Source organism: Hemiscyllium ocellatum, chromosome 22 (assembly GCF_020745735.1).
Source record: "Hemiscyllium ocellatum isolate sHemOce1 chromosome 22, sHemOce1.pat.X.cur, whole genome shotgun sequence".
NCBI classification, from domain to species: domain Eukaryota; kingdom Metazoa; phylum Chordata; class Chondrichthyes; order Orectolobiformes; family Hemiscylliidae; genus Hemiscyllium; species Hemiscyllium ocellatum.
The window spans coordinates 31,369,255-31,386,194 of record NC_083422.1 but is presented as its reverse complement, the minus strand read 5'-3'; the positions used below and the strand labels follow the sequence as shown (position 1 = coordinate 31,386,194).

Genomic DNA, 16,940 nt, shown 5'->3' with positions numbered 1-16,940 from the left:
AAAGGATCAATACTATCAAAACATAAATGCACAGATCAACAGGGGATGGTATGAAGAGAAGGCAAAAGTGGAAACTTGAAACAATCTGGAAATAAGATTAAAAATACAAGAAGCAAAATCTTCTTAACAGTCTGAAGTCTCTATCATAACCAGAACTATGAGCTCAATACTGTTCACTTCTATGATTCAGCAGGAAGCTCAGAGAAAACATCCTTCAAACAAAGGCTTGACCTTCCTAGGAAACTCTTTATAGCTTATTATAGCGTGGAGCTCTTACGTCAATAACAAAAAAGTTTCAGATAATTTCTCTAAAACATTTCAACTCTTGAAAGCTCTGCCCTTCAGATAAGTGGATTTTCTCAATCAATGGTAGAATGTACAGAAGACAATTTCCTAGCACACACAAAGGGTTTGTGTGCTCGTGGTCACGAGGAACCACTGATTTATAAATTAATTAAGAACCCAAGGATCAATCATTCAAATGTTGCAAAGTACCAGAAACATTGGAACTCAGTGGAATCAAATACAAGAGAAAGCAGCTCAGTAATTAGAATTTTGAGAATTCACTGTAAAATTAAATGAACTACCGGACCCACAACAATAACCTCTGACAGCAAAGAGACACCACTGTTATAAAATTGAGCACGAGTAATTAGTTAAAAGCTAAAGCCAAGGATATCCATGGCAATCTAAAGGAAGAGTCACATTCTAAATAACTAACAACGAGGATTTTAAGGTGAGAAAAGAGAGAGTTTCCTTTTGAAATAAGTATTCGTGTTAACTTCAGTATAAACATTCTAGCAGACAGTAAACTGGCACTTAAAAATCAATTTGGTGACTTATCTGTCACAGCCAGCCATCCAGACACTAGCTTCAGAGCACAATATTTCTATCTGCAGGCCACTGTCCTCATGTTAGTGAGAGACTGCCCTTAAAGTGGGCCAGTCCTCTTGTCAAGGCTATTGGGCAGGTATAGGTGTGTTGTTACCTGCCAGCAGACTACTTAACATCTCCACCGAAGGGAACACTATAATCCTTATTTAATCATTATTTGATGAAATAGGTCATATGGCCATCAATGGCAAGAGACCGTTGAAAGTTGTTCACATACTGTCAAAGATCAACACTAACGGTATCATCAATACAGTTCATTTTTTATGAACAAAGAGAACCAGTTGTCAGTAGTAATGAATATTTAGAAATGTAATGGTCTTCACATATTATGTAATGCATGTTAGCTTTTAAACACAACTTGACTTTTTGACCTAGACTGAGATAATTACTGAGTGGATCTACAGATTGTAGAAGGAAGTAACCCTCAAAAGGATTCTTCCTACCGACTGGAGGATGGGTTGAAAAGTTCACTTATAAACATAAAACAACATATGGACAAACTATTTATAAACATGCGTGTTCTGCCAAAGCTGCTCTTTAGAAACTGCTGGGTAACCTCCTATATTTCAGAGATAAATTATTCCTGCTCAGCTTCCACAGTCAATTCCATAGCCCTTCTTCTATATCTTTTTCATTTGGGCTTATTTTCCTCTTTGGATCCAAGGGCATCAAGAAACCCACACAGTGATGGTATGGGAGACTACGTAACTCATTGAAAATGGAAGACTCAAAATCGCATGACAGTTACAGGGCTCAGATCCACAATCCAGAGACTATGACACGGATTTTCACCCTTGAGGCTGGAGTCATGAGTAATGCTGCTCCCCAGCCATGTACCCAAACTCCTACCTGTTTGTGCCACATGTGCATTTTCTGAAGTAGTGAGGATGGGTTGAAAAGGATGCTGCCACAGGCCTGGGGCAGGAATGGAGCCAGTTGATGAAAATGGTAGCAGACTAGGTGATCTGCCTCGGTTGATTGGGACACTGACTTAGTTTTATAAATTACTGCAGTCTATCAGACATCCCCAATCATTCACCCTAACCCTCATCCAAATTATCTCTACCACTGGGTATTGTGGTCATCTATCTAGTCTGCTTCAAAGATTCAAAAGTATTCTGTTCTAGAGCCAACGTATACAGGGTACATGGCTTTGAGAAGGAATCCTACTATGAATGTTTGGGTGAAGTTCAAGCACTAATGTATCAGCTCAAGAGAGAGAGACTGCTCACACAGCTATGAAGGGTGTTTGTGTAACTGGCACTTTTACAAGCTGGTATGAAAGATATGCATCTCTGAAATGCCTTTTCGAATTTTCTTTGTTTGTTGTGACAGATTTATGAGCATTTAACAGGTGTAACTCTTTATTCTTCAAGACAGGTTTGAAAAAGTATTTATTTTAATAGTTTTATGAGCATTTCAAACTTCATGGGTTCTGCTAAAATTGGATTCTAGAAGACTGTTCCAAAGGCTCAACAGATCTTCAGACTTTAAGCTAGTGGTAAGATGAAAGTAGCTATCCATAAAATATATTAAATGCTTATTCTCAATCCTATTGAATGCAGAAGAGAACCTCATCTATTAGACAAAGTTCTGCACTTAAGACAATGGAGATCAATTTAAAGATCACTTGCATATTAAGGACAGAGACCTAAAAATTATCACTGCATTAGAAACAATCTGAACTTACCCTATAGCATCTACTTATTACAACTAAAGTTGGAAAGAACTTTTAATCTCACCTGGAGAAAGGCTTCTGACCCTAAAACAGTGTTTTCTCAAAATTCATGACCATGAAGTGCCATGACACTCAGTTCCTTACAAAATGGCCCAGCTAAAATACCCAGCCTAAAATTTGAGTCAGCAAGAGTAGAATCAATGTGTACAAGTTACTGTCTACACACTCATTCCAGGGCTACCTTCCACAGGCGGGCGTCAAATATGTTCATCTTTTCACTCAACAGAGGTTCGATATCACTGTAATTGAGAGGGCTCTCAGTCATGTCTGACCCAATTTCCACCTTTTCCTCTTGCCTCCCACAAAAATAAGGTATGCCTAGTCTTCATTTCTGACTGTACCCAACAATCAAAATCTGCCATTTCCACCACTGTCAGCAGGTTGGCACCACTGGAGAGACTTTCCCCTCTTTTGTCGGCATTCTCTCTGGGACATTCTGCGTCTTCTACTCCTCCACTCCCTACCCCTCTCCATCCCATTATGTGACTCTTGCCCGCAATCGCCGAAGGTGTTACACCTGACCATTTAACTCCTCCCTCCTCACTATCCATGGCCCCAAAAACACACCTTCCAGATGAAGCAGTGATTCAACTGCACTTCACTCAATCTAATGTATTTGTAGTTCACAACGTGGCCTTCTCTACGATGGGGAGATGAAGTGCAGACGAGAAACTGCTTTGCTGAACGCTTACACTCTGTCCATAAATTGGAGCCTGAACGTCCAGATCACTGCCACTTCAACAAAGCACCATGCTCCCACCCCACTCCGGCCTATCACCCTCACCTTGACCTCCTTCCACCTATCACATCTCCATCGCCCCTCCCCCAAGTCCCCCCTCCCTACCTTTTATCTTAGCCTGCCTGGCACCCTCTCCTCATTCCTGATGAAGGGCTTATGCCCGAAACGTCGAATTTCCTATTCCTTGGATGCTGCCTGACCTGCTGTGCTTTAACCAGCAACACATTTTCCACCATGTTCCCATGCCAACATCTCGGTCTCAGGCCAGCTGCAGTGCTCCAGTTGGACTCATATTCCACCTGGGTACCTTACAGGCTTCAGGATTCACCACTGAATTTAACAATTTCAGAAGGTGAACACCCTCCTTATGCTCATTAGCCTTCCCCCACATGTCCGAGGTCCTGCCATTTATACATCTCATTAGCACTTCACCTGGTATTTCTTTCTTCTGGCTTAATATCAACGATCTCTTTGCCTATTTTGTTTAGCTCACTTGCTCTTTCTCTCTTTTTGCACTGTTTCCATGTACTCTATTCATCCACACTGCCCCATGTCTCATCATTAATGTAACTCACCAATGAAACTTACACAAAACTGAATTTGGAATTTTCCTTACTTCTTCAGAAAATAGAATCATACAATCCCTACAGCGCGGAAACAAGCCATTCAGGCCATCAGGTCCACACTGTACCCCTGAACAACATCCCACCCAGACTCACTCCCCTACCCTATCTCTGTAATCCTGCATTTCCCATGGTTAAATCATCTAGCCTACGCATCTCTAGACACAATGAGCAATTTAGTCTGGCCACTCCACCTAACCTGCACTTCCTTGGACTGTGGGAGGAAACCAGAGCGCCCAGAGGGAACACACGGAGACACAGGGAGAATGTGCAAGCACCGCAAAAACATTCGCCCGAAGTTAGAATTGAACCCAAGGCCCTTGTGCTATGAGGCAGCAGTGCTAACCACTGAGCCACCGTGTTGCCCCTTCTCAATGCTAAATGACAAAACAGTATAATTAATAACTCGAGGAAAAATTTAGACAAACTTTTTACATCTCATTCAAAATTATGACTTTGAATTTAAAATGATTTTTATTTCGAACTTCATTATAAAATGACTTATTACTATGTTTCAGCCCTGAGATAGATTAACATGGATGTATTTACTGAATTATTCCTGGCAAGTGTTTGCCATTTTTTAAACTGGATGCAATTTTGCTTGAAGAATTTTTCTGACACTTACATACACATTCTCAACTTTAAAACAGAACTAGCATCATGTTTTAGCTCTGCAAACGATAGTTGTAAACATTTCAGTTCTAATGCTATATGTAATGCAAAATATTGGCTAATGAACCCAGGATATCAGAAAGAATTTTATCTTTATATAATGCTTTCCCTGCATCAATACAATATCTCTCCCCATGTGTACTGGGCCGGACCTCTGCATTATAATACTGTACTTTGACACCCTCAAAGGTCAACAGTTCTATTAGTTCCAGTATATATCATAATCCTTTATATTCCTCAATCCCATCGAAGGAGACTGGGGACCTTGCATTCAGCAGATATATTTCCTGACTGCCATTCGACTGAGTCTTCAATTCTTAGGTATACTTTACGCTATGGGATAGAGTTTTGAGAAAGTTATGAGGCTACTGTTAACCACTGTCACTGATTTCTAATAAAGTTCAATACAGTTGAAACTGGGTTTATTAAAATAAGGAAAAGATAGTTAAATGTTCTTTAATTACATCTCTGAAATCAGATCTGGTTTCTGAGTAAAATATTTCCATTACAATAACTTCTGTAATGATGCCAATGATAAAAGTTCTGGGTTTGGGGCAACTGTCAGTATCATGATCAAAGGATAATATGTTGCAATTCTGTCACTTCGTAAGTACGGAGATGTGGTCTACACTTACTGAACAGGAAGTCATTTTATAAAAACTGTATAGTTCATAACCTTGTAATTACCATATGGGTGTGACTGGAAATACACTCAACTATGTTAAAGATTCTTTTCAGAAACACTCATACAGAACTAACTGGAATAATAAAAGTAATATGAAGCTCAGAAATCTACAATATGGTATAAAATATAAAGAAGATGTGTGCCATGTATTACCAGTATCTACTCTATGCAGTGTCATAAAGTGGTCACAACTATATTTGCTATAATTTCCTGATTAAAATGTCCAATTCTCTGAGTGCTGAATGGAGGATGCTGCAACTCCAGAGAGACTACAACTAATCACCTCTTCAGTATATCATCAACAGCAGCTAGTTCTCTGCTATCTTCAAAATGGCAGCTCTGAGGTGATTGACTTGCTGTTCGTCAGTAATTTTTTGACAACAAAATGCATAAAATGGGCTCTTTCTGCATTATACCAGGAGTCTAACAATTCAATTAGCTCATCTACAATCACTACCCTTAAGTGATATATGCATTTTTAGTCATTTAACATTTCACCCTGACACAATATAAATTTGGTGTCCTATATCTGTTGAAGATGCTTCCAAATGACTGCACACAAAATACTGGAATAGCCATGATTAGACAGATTAGTTTTCTCCATCAAGTATTTTAAATTCTCTAGACAACCATTTGAAGTTAAGTTCCTGCCTGTGATGTTTTACCACATTAACAACCCTGGATTAAGAAAAGGTCAAGCAGGAATTTAATGTGATTACACTAACCAATACACGAAAGATTTGAGAGAGACAAGTTACTGTTCCGCCAGATGCCCCTTTCATTATTTTCCACAATATATCCTTTTTGCTGCATTTTACTCAAATCTATCACTTAAAACATTACTTTCAATTCTCTCAAATGAAAGATTTTTACAAATCGTGACTTTGTTTTAGGTACATTGTACAGCTGGCTTCTTATCCTTCTTTTAATTTTTTTTGACATTCCACTGTCCTGCTGTGTAAGGTTCTCTAGCTAAAACTTGGAAACCTCAATGTAAACAGAATATGGGAATGCTAGTGATACAATGGTATTCCACCACCACCCCATTACAAACAGTGACAGGTGCCAAATGTAGAGTTCAGTCTTTAGGTAGGTTAGGGTTGTCATATACATATTAATCTACATTATACAGAACCTCCGCCCCCTCCCCAACCCCTTGTATTTATGATAACTGATGATTCGTCCAGAGACTCAACTGTACAGCATAATAATATTGTGACGAGAGATTGGTACAAGATTCCTTTCTAGTTACCAGAATGCAAACTATATTAATAGTAAGGTAACCAACGAAGGCTACCATGATTTGCATAATATTTGTGGTCAAGTAAGCAGCATCAGAGAAAATAATACAAATGATCAAGAGTTTGGATATCAGCCCACAAAGGTATTTCCAATACATTAATACTTTTCTGAAAACTTTGTATCAAGACAAAAATAACATAAGTCCATAAAAAGTGCAAACATACTTAGATTTTGTTTACAATGGATAAGAAAATTATTGCAGATATTGTAGGACCCTCAAGCATACATATCACACAGAGTCAAAATATATTAAAAAAATGAATTACTTGGTTCAGGTGAAGCCATTGTGGACACAATGATTGGTGGTCCTGTACGTCTTGTCACTTTCTGGTTTGCAGTATTCGGCAACCTGTAAGCTGAGCTTGTAGGTACCAGTGTAGATTCCATCTGTGTTCCTGGCTTTCGGAGAATCTGAGGACTACTGTGAGGGCTGTGAGCTGGAGAATGAGCTTGGTTGCGCTCCCTTGTCATTAGTTCAATGGGTACAGTGTAAGTAGTAGAATAGGCAGTTTTGGGACCTGGATTTGGAGTAACCTGTCCAGTATTCATTGCTATTCCAGACTGAGCACTATAGACAGGCCCTGATCGCAGATTTTGCAGCCCAACAGGATTGCTATAGCCCGAGAAGCTTGGAAAATGATTCCCTAATCTTCCAAGCCCAGATGAACCATAGTTTGCAGTTTCCAGGAGATGTTGAGATGGGGCACTAGATGGTCGGCGGTTCAATTCACCAAGCCTGGGTGACATTGGCTGTAATGCTATTGGGAGCTGCTGAACAGCAGAACTATCCATTGTAGAGGCCATTCCTGGTTGGACTCCGTAGTCATTACGCATTAGCTCACTTCTGTGGCTGAAGCTGTTTGAACGTGTTCTTACACGAGCATTGGTATTTTGCAGCTCTTGTCGTAACTGCATGTCTGCTTTGCAATTCTGGACAATCCGTAATAGCAATCGTGCCTGACCCAGATTTGGAGCCACTGACTTAATGTCATTTTCTTCTAACATAGCTAGGCAGCTTGTTGAATCAAAACCTTGTTGCAGCAAGGCAGCAACTGTACTTTCCGAAAGCCCCTCTGAGCGCAACAGTGCCAGAAATTCAGCCTTGTTTTCCTGTCCAGGGAGGTGACCACGGGTTATCATGGCGTTGTCATAACCATCATAAACTGGCTTTGACACCAAACCATCTCTCTGCAAGCTGTAATCAGACATCATTCTTGCTGCCATTCCTTGTCTAGGAGTGTGATTTAATACCCCAGGAGACATCATTCTATCCAAAGTGTTCTCACATCGAGATCCAGTGGCAGGGTCAACAACTAAACATGTTGGAGTGATCTGTCGGGCACCTGTGGAATCACTGTATATCTGCTTATTCACGAGAGATGGTGGCTCTGTTCCATAACGAGGGAGAGGCGTTTCAGCACCATATCTGGCAGGAGAAGGATCACGGCTACGTGTTTTCTGTCCATCGAGAATCAGCTTACCAGAAGGATCATGGTACATACGATTTATCTCAGGACGGGGAGACCTCCCTTGTGAGTGGTCCCATGACATCCTTCCTCCTGACATCCCATAATTCTGTGGTGATCTGTTAAGCATATGATCCCGATAAAAACGTGCCTCTTCAGATGGCCTAATGCCCAAAGCAGGATCTGGGTAGTAATCCTGAGGAGGCACTGAACTGCGTCCAGACATAACGGGTTGCTTTTCATAAGAATAAGAGAAATCAGGCACAGAAATTTTCCTCACAGGTCTGCGGTTATACCGATTGGGGTAAACCTGGTCAAACCCCAAGTCTGAATACATGTAACATTCAGAGTGATGTTCATTTCCCCCTGTCAAGTTGTTGCCATGCACTCTGATGCTATGTGGGTCATCAGAAACAATTTCACCGTGGTAGTTTAAGGAATTTGTTCTCCTAGGATTCCTTGCATAGTCACACGCACTGTTGTATTCCCAGTTGTCTTCACAACATCCACTAGCGTCCCAGCTCTGAGAGCGGCCAACAGTTGTATGCTTGCTAGGGACAGGCATTGGAATAAAATGACTTCAGCTTAGTTAAAGAGGCGGGACCTCTGATTACAAAAACATGAAACAAAGCAGACTGGATTCACCTGAGCCCCGCTGGGACTGCAGAACTAAGCAACTGGAGGTTTTCTATTACAAAGTACTGCTTGAATTATTAATCCACAGAAACATCAGTAGAAACAAAACACAACGCACCTTGTTATCAATTCTCATTTCACAGCGCCCGACTGAAAGGTCTTCTTGGTGTGCCTGCTTGCAGATGGAAATGGTAGCTTCCTTTAATCCATACATTTATCCTTTCTTGCTTGGGACACTGCTTTTGTGGGCAACTGGTATGACAGGGCGCACGGATTAAGCACTAAATTAAACTAGTAAAGCCTTTGCTCTTTGTGACATCAATCGAGCTCATTCCAAAGCTCTGCATCGCTCCTTTTTAAATGGGACCCACCACAATTTGCTGCAAAATTATTTAAATGGATGTTTGCAATATTTCAGAAATGCATCTAAATGTAGAGAGTCGGTGTGTTTTCTGGAAAAAGGGAGGAAGGGTAACAATACAGAGAGAGGGAAAAAAAAACCTGGAAATCCTTCACTGTCAGCACAATTCAAATCCAGCTTGACAAGATGCTAATCCAGTGAATACAGCTGGAAACAAATTGCATGCAAGTGGGAATGTTGACAAAATAGAAATTTTGAACTAAATAAGCAAAGAATTTGAACTGAAAGGATTTCTTCCAATCTTGACCACAGAAATGTTTCTGTGCTCTATTGGTTTAGTTACGCAATCATGGTATTTATTTTATACGCAAAGTCAAATCTAGCAACCTAAATCACGCTGAGTGAAGTTTCAGTGCCACATCATTACTATAAGATGAAAATCCTCTCATCATCTCACAAGGGAAAATTGCCAGAACGTAATCTGGAATTTGCAGCATTAAGAGCACAGCAGAGGTCAAACCACTCCAGGAAGGAAACAAAAGCACAGAATTTAACTCTCAAGTGCACAAACTGGTCATGATGAACAGTCCACTGACTAGCTAGGTTTACGCAGCCAATCACAAAACAATAATATTTAAACCAGAAAGTAACTGCAAATGATCATTTATTAATGTGACAGTTTCGGTTTTCTTAAAAAGGCAATAAATTTTATATCTTACTCATAACTGTTCAGAAAATATGCTGATGCTATTATTTTTTCAATCAAGGTCCATTAATGAGTATTTCCAATCCAGTCTCTCATTGTTAGATGACAGGACAACTCAGATCAAACCTGACCCTAGAGAAACCCTGCTTCGTACCACACCCCTATCACTGAGGATAGTCTGCATTCTTTGCTCAATAGCTCCTAGGCTATTTAGGTTTAAGGCAATGCTAAGTGTACAGAAGATTCTAAGAGAACTCTCGTGGAGCCACTGTAGTGCCCCTACCTCTTGGCCAGAAGTGTATTAGAACCAACCAGGTTGATTAAATATTTATAGCAGATATTAAGAACTCTTCAACACAGCCCATCATAAACTGCAGAGACTTTGCAGTCTTTACAACCAACAATATACTCTGATCCTGAAATACTTGAAACGTGCCAACAGTGTTATTTGCATGAGAACACCTGCCAAGTTCCATCTCAATGTACAGGATGGTTATCATCAGACATATGATCTAAGCAAGAGAACTTCTTAACAAAAGGTTTTCTTGCAAAACTCAATTAAGAGAAACCATAAAAGTTAAATCAAATGATCATTTGACAATATCGGCACTGACCCTCATGCCTGTCAATTCAAGTTAAACAGCTAAAACTATTAACTTCACTGGGTAAGGCTGCTTTCCTGATTTGCTGCTGATACCTACTCAATATTATTAAGTATTCTTTACTCATTAGAAAAATATCTGTCACAGTGAATATCACTAAGATATTATGCTAATACATTTACTTGTAAATCTTCCACTGCTTGCAAAAGATATTCTAACACAGTGCAGTATCACAAATAGCATACTTTATGCATTATCTGAAACAACATAAAACAAACTGCTTTAAACAAATAACATAGCTTTAAGGTACTAAGCCATGATAGTGCAAATTAAACCAGTAACTAACCATTCATGAAGATGAAGCAATAATGCAGTTAAAAATAAATTAAGGTGCCGAAGTGTTTAATCAATGTAGTGTTTATGTTCAGAGCTTTTACTTAGGCTGACCAGTGGGTAAATATCAAGATCAATATTTGCAGTAAAACAGAAGTGCCGTTAATTTCAGAATTAAGAAATTAATAATTAATTAACTAAGAAACAGGACTGCTCCAAATGCCACAGGAAATAAATGATAATCCTTTTGATACTGGGAAATGTCATATATGGTCATGAAGAAACAAAATGTGAACGATTGTGCAAGGTTTAAATTACTATTAATTGTTGCTTTGAATAATATACTTACAGTGTTGTTGAATTAAAATGTCTCTTTCCATTTCAGCCAGACTGCCAGCTCAACAACCAGGAACTAATGGAACTGTCAGTACTGCTGGTGTTTGATCTAGAGTAGGTGACTGTCTAGTTTTTTCTCGCCTGGAGTATTGCCACTGACGAAACTTTCTATGATTCTCTGTTGTTGAGATTAAATCCTGCTTATGTACAATGGCCTAGAATTTGACAGCTGCATGCCCAAATAGTAGCAAGTCCAAATGAATCAATGACTAGAATGGAAGAAAATGTGTATGTTTCCTGCAGGACTTAACACAAGGCATAACTGGCACAGACCAAGTATTATTATTTTAAAAGACAATAGTAACAGAAATTTGCAGAATAACCAGGAGTTAAGAGACTCTATTGTAATTAGCTAGTGTTCCAAAAAATGGTGAACACTGAAATCCGGTAACCACCTGAAGAACAGGTAACTGTTCTCACCCAGGTCCATGAACAGGCCATTTCACATGGAACAAGTTTAATGTTCAGAGGTGTAGAAAAGGCCACTATTCATTCGCACATCTTTGAAGTTGAAAGGAGAACTGCACTGCAGTAATTTATGAATGAAGTAAACATACATATTGAATGAGAATGACAATTGAGCAGCCGATTGAAAAAGAAACGTTCAACTGCATAGCAACAAAGTAGAAACAGATCCTCAACGTGCCTGATGCTCCTAAACCGAAGTCCTTATGGTTAAAAATAATCTAGTTGCTCGGGTAGTAGACTAATGTGATTTATTTTCAATTTGTCAATACTTCTTAATTTTAGTTTATAAACCTCCAACAAAGTCATTCACTTTTTTTTACTGCATCAGACCCTGCCAAGATAGATCTCAAATTTGTGCTGGGAATTTTTACTGTTCTAATTAATTGACTGTATTTAACAGTTTGTCATAAGTACACATTATAGGCTCCAGGGACTTCAACTCACTGAAACTACCAAACAACAAAAACAATTTGTGATCATAGGGCAAAGTGCTATCATTAAAGAATACAAATAAAGCCATTCCACTGTTTGACTATTGCACACAAGTAGTGAACATTTGTAGATATTTGTATAGCAATAAAAAATAGACCACAGATGTTATATGCTCTATTGTAGGAGTACAGTCAATTAAAGATTTCCCATATTGGTGCACAGATGGGCTGCAAAATACCTCAGCCACACTTTAAATGAACACACAGAGGCAATCAGCACATAAGTATGCAGAACATAATACATGAGCAGGACCTGAAGTAATGGCACACAGAAGCTTGAATTTCCAATTGTCTTTTAGGGTACATTCCATCGGAACAGCCATCTGCATTCTTCATCCACAGAGAGGTCAGCAACAGACACACAGCAGCCTCAGATGTCATGGCACATCTCTGACTCAATTAGAATACTGCTCTCCACTTCAATGCTGTACTTTGGACTGCACTAGCACCTTGTCATGCAAAGCTGCTACCAGGCCACTTGTCCTCTAGACTGGAACATGGTGTTTCTCAAGGCTCTTACCTTGCTCTCTCAGTGACCGCTCACATTGCTTCAACACATATGCTCATGGCACCTTGGCTTTGTCTTTTATGCCTGTCTACCTCATTCACAACTTGCAGGCTCATACTACTTCAGCCTTGCCTAGTCTTTTATCACAGATCATGGTTGTCAGCAGTTATCAGTCAAGGGGTAGATATGTTGCTGTAAGGCATGGTACTATGTCAACGTCACACCTACAATATGTGCCAAACACACAGAATATGCGTCAACTAAATTGCCACGCTTCAAATCCTGAGGAGAGTAGTGCTTGTCAGGTCAAGGAGGACTGTCAATTAGGGGTACCAGTTCAAAAAATCACTGGAAATTTTCTGACCTCAGTGCAGGAGCTTGGACATAGTTTGTTGTCTTCTTTGGGTTGATTGTTTAGGGTCTGTATTGTTATCAGCATATCACTCCCTGCATCTGATCAGGGAATGGGCCACATTCTCTCCTGAGGAGAAAGTGAGAACTGCAGATGCTGGAGATCAGAGTTGAGAGTGTGGTGCTGGAAAAGCACAGCTGGTCAGGCAACATCCAAGGAGCAGGAGAATCGACGTTTCGGGCATAAACCCTTCATCAGGAATCCAAAACATCGATTCTCCTGCTCATCAGATGCTGCCTGACCTGCTGTGCTTTTCTAGCACAACACTCTCATTCTGTCCTGTACAAAGACAAGATGCTCTACTGAACATTAGGAAAAGAATAGCACTCTCATAGACAAGGTTCTAACAAGGGCATTAAGGACAACTAATCTAAATAACCTTATTCTTGTAACTGTAATTACAATTACAGTCAATTGGAGGAATGAGGATGTAACACAGCAATACATTTATGAATGTATGATTTTATTTCCAATGAAATGCCACTTGGACCACCTATATACCATTAGATGGTTTTATAATTTGGTTCCCATCCACTGTGTGTACTGTGAAGGGCTGGCTGGCAGCGTTCGACCTGTACAGTGGGCTGTAACAGAAATCCCAGAAGATTCCAGCAGTGACAAGTATTTCCACGATTGGTGAGCACAAGATATCACAAGCAGAGTGCCAGAGTAATGGGGCATACATAATGAGGTGAGCTGTAGAGACTTGCCTGAGAAAACTCACTAAAGCTTATGGAGAGAAACCTTCCATGAAACTCTTCAAAATTGAAACAGCCTATTTTTGATGAATTCCAGCCCAGAGTCCATGCATCTAATAGGCTCATTCCCTTGAACAATATCACAAGTCATGAATCTACAAATAGTTCCTGATGAAAGGCTCTGGCCCGAAACATCGAATTTCCTGTTCCTTGGATGCTGCCTAACCTGCCGTGCTTTAACCAGCAACACATTTTCAGCATGAATCTACAAACCCAATTTTTTTAAAAAACTAAACACATGATAAATATTGAGCTAGTCAAAATAAGAAAATCCTGCCACTTTAATCTAATCCACACCAGTTCTGTTCAAGTCACCTTCTCCATTAAGAATATTTGCCTCTGCAAATGTTTCTGCACAGGGACATCTCAACACTGAAACACCATTGCTGAGAAACTATTGAATAATTGCACGCCACTGATTCACTTTGCTGCATGCTGGCAAGCACTTTGGCATTAACTAAACATGTAACATTCAGTAGCTGCAGCTTCAATTCAGCTTAACTTTAATACCTTTTTACTTTTGACATGCCCTGGATACAAAAAAGTTTATATTTCTTGAAACTAAAGCTGGAATATTTGCATGACAGTAAGATGTGGCAACAGTACTGAAATGGAATAATTTTTTCTTTACTTCTATTTATATAGCCATAGAGCTATACAGCACAGAAATAGACTTTTCAGTCCAACTCATCATGCCAGACAGGTATCCTAAATTAATCTAGGCCCATTTGCCAGCTTTTGGCCCATATCCCACTTAAACCCTTCCTATTCATACACCCATCCAGACACCTCTTAAAATGTTGTAATTGGACCAGCTTCCAACACTTCCTCATTCCAAACACGCACCACACTCTGCAGTAAAAATTTGCCCCTGGGGCCCCTTTTAAATCTTTCCTATCTCACTCTAAATCTATGCGCTCCAGTTTTGAACTTCCCTATCCTGGGAAAAAGACCATGACTATTCACCCTATCCATACCCCTCATGCTTTTATCAATCTCTATAAGATCACCCCTAAGCCTCCAACACTACAGGAAAAATAACCCCAGTCTATTCAGCCTCTCCATATAGCTCAAATTCTTTCGCTCTGGTAACATCCTTGTAAATCTTTTCTGAACCCATTCAGGTTTCACAACATCCTTCCTTTAGCAAGGAGACCAGAATTGAACACAATATTCCAAAAGTGGCTTAACCAAAGTCCTATACCGCAGCAACACGATCTTCCAACTCCTATATACTCAGTGCTCTGACCAATAAAGGAAAGCATACCAAATGTATAGTCTTCTCATGTAGGTGACTTCTATTGCCTTCCGAAGATACACAAAGCCAACGCACCAGGACGCCCCATCATATCAGGCAATGGGACCCTGTGTGAGAACCTCTCTGGCTATGCCAAAGGCATCTTGAAACCCATTGTGCAGGGGACCCTCAGTCTCTGTCGCGACAGATTTCTTAGAAAAACTCAGCACCCAAGGACCAGTCGCACTGGGAACATTCCTCGTCACAATGGATGTTTCAGCACTCTACACCAACATACTCCACAATGATGGCATCGCGGTAACATCCTCAGTACTCAACGCCAACAATTGCCAATCTGCAAGCCCATCCTACAACTCATCTGCTTTTTCCTCGATCACAGTATTTTCACCTTGGACAACCAATTCTTAATCCAGACACACGGAACAGCCATGGGGAACAAATTTGCACCCTGATATGCCAACACTTTCATGTACAGGTTTGAACAAGAATTCTTCTCTATGCAGGACCTCCAACCAACACTGTATACCAGGTACATTGACGACATTTTCTTCCTCTGGACCCATGGCGAGGAGCCACTGAAACAACTACAATGTGATATCAACGAGTTTCATCCCACCATCAAACTCACCATGGACTACTCTCGACTATGTCTCATTCTTGGACACATGCATCTCCATCAAGGGTGGATACCTCAACACCTCACTCTACCACAAACCCAGATAACCTCACAAAGCTACATTCCTCCAGCTTCCACCCGAAACACATTAAAACAGCCATTCCCCATGGACAAGCCCTATGCATACACTGGATCTGTTCAGATGAGGAGGAACATGACAGGCACCTGGAAATACTCAAGGATGCCCTCATAAGAACAGGGTACGATGCTCAACTCATCGACTACCAGTTCCGACATGTCACAGCAAGAAATCGTAATAATCTCCTCAGGAGACAGATACAACCGACAGGGTACCTTTGTTAGTCCAGTACTTCCCAGGAGCCGAAAAACTACGCATGTTCTTTGCAGCCTGCAACACATTATCAATGAGGATGAGTACCTCGCCAAGACCTTCCCTATGCCTCCACGTTTTGCATTTAAACAACCACCAAACTTCAAAAAGTTCATTGCAGCAAACTGCCCGACTTTCAGGACAACATTACACAACTTTGTCACGGTGGACGCTGCAAGATGTGTCAGAGTGTCGACACCATTACGTGTGGGGATACCTCCCACCATGTACGTGGCAGTTACTCATGTGACTCAGACAACATTGCCAATCTCATAACTGCAGGCAAGGATGCCCTGAGGCATGGTACATTGACGAGACTGAGCAGAGGCTACGGCAATGGATGAATGGACACCGCACAACAATCAACAGACAGGAGTGTTCCCTCTCAGTTGGAGAACATTTCACTGGTCCAGGACATTCAACCTCAGACCTTCGGGTGACCATCCTCCAAGGCAGACTTCAGGACAGGCAACAAAAAGTGGCTGAGCAGAGGCTGATAGCCAGGTTCAGGTACCCACGGGGATGGTCTCAACCGGGACCTTGGGTTCATGTCACACTACAGGTGACTCCATTGCACTACATACACAAGGAGACAGATGCACACGCACACACTCCTACACACCCATACACTCATGTAGACCCTCTCTCATACGCTCACAAATACACTCCCACACTCCAATAGACTTATACCCCTTTACACTCACTCACTCACTCTCTCTCACAGACACTCTTAATCCCAGCCCCTCCCACACACACACACACACACACACACATAGAAGTTTGTGGGGTGAATTTGCACTTGCGGAATTACTTTGCTCAAAAACTACATAAATCCATGCAAGATTCTGTAAATCCATTTTTTAGAATAGAATCAGTCTGACCATT

The 16,940-nt window shown here is 40.6% G+C and overlaps 1 protein-coding gene across 7 annotated transcripts in view; it reads right to left on the bottom strand.

Annotated features, from left to right (window-relative positions):
* ctbp2a (C-terminal binding protein 2a) overlaps positions 1-16,940 on the bottom strand; it is a 288,354-nt gene that overhangs the window by 124,590 nt on the left and 146,824 nt on the right. The window contains exon 1 of one of the 7 annotated variants that reach the window (XM_060842005.1): positions 6,920-8,684. The exons of the other annotated variants lie outside the window; for them this stretch is intronic. Within the exon in view, the coding sequence (XP_060697988.1) occupies positions 6,920-8,684 (1,765 nt within the window). Of the gene's footprint in view, positions 1-6,919; positions 8,685-16,940 lie in introns of those variants that run through there. 7 annotated transcript variants of the gene reach the window in all.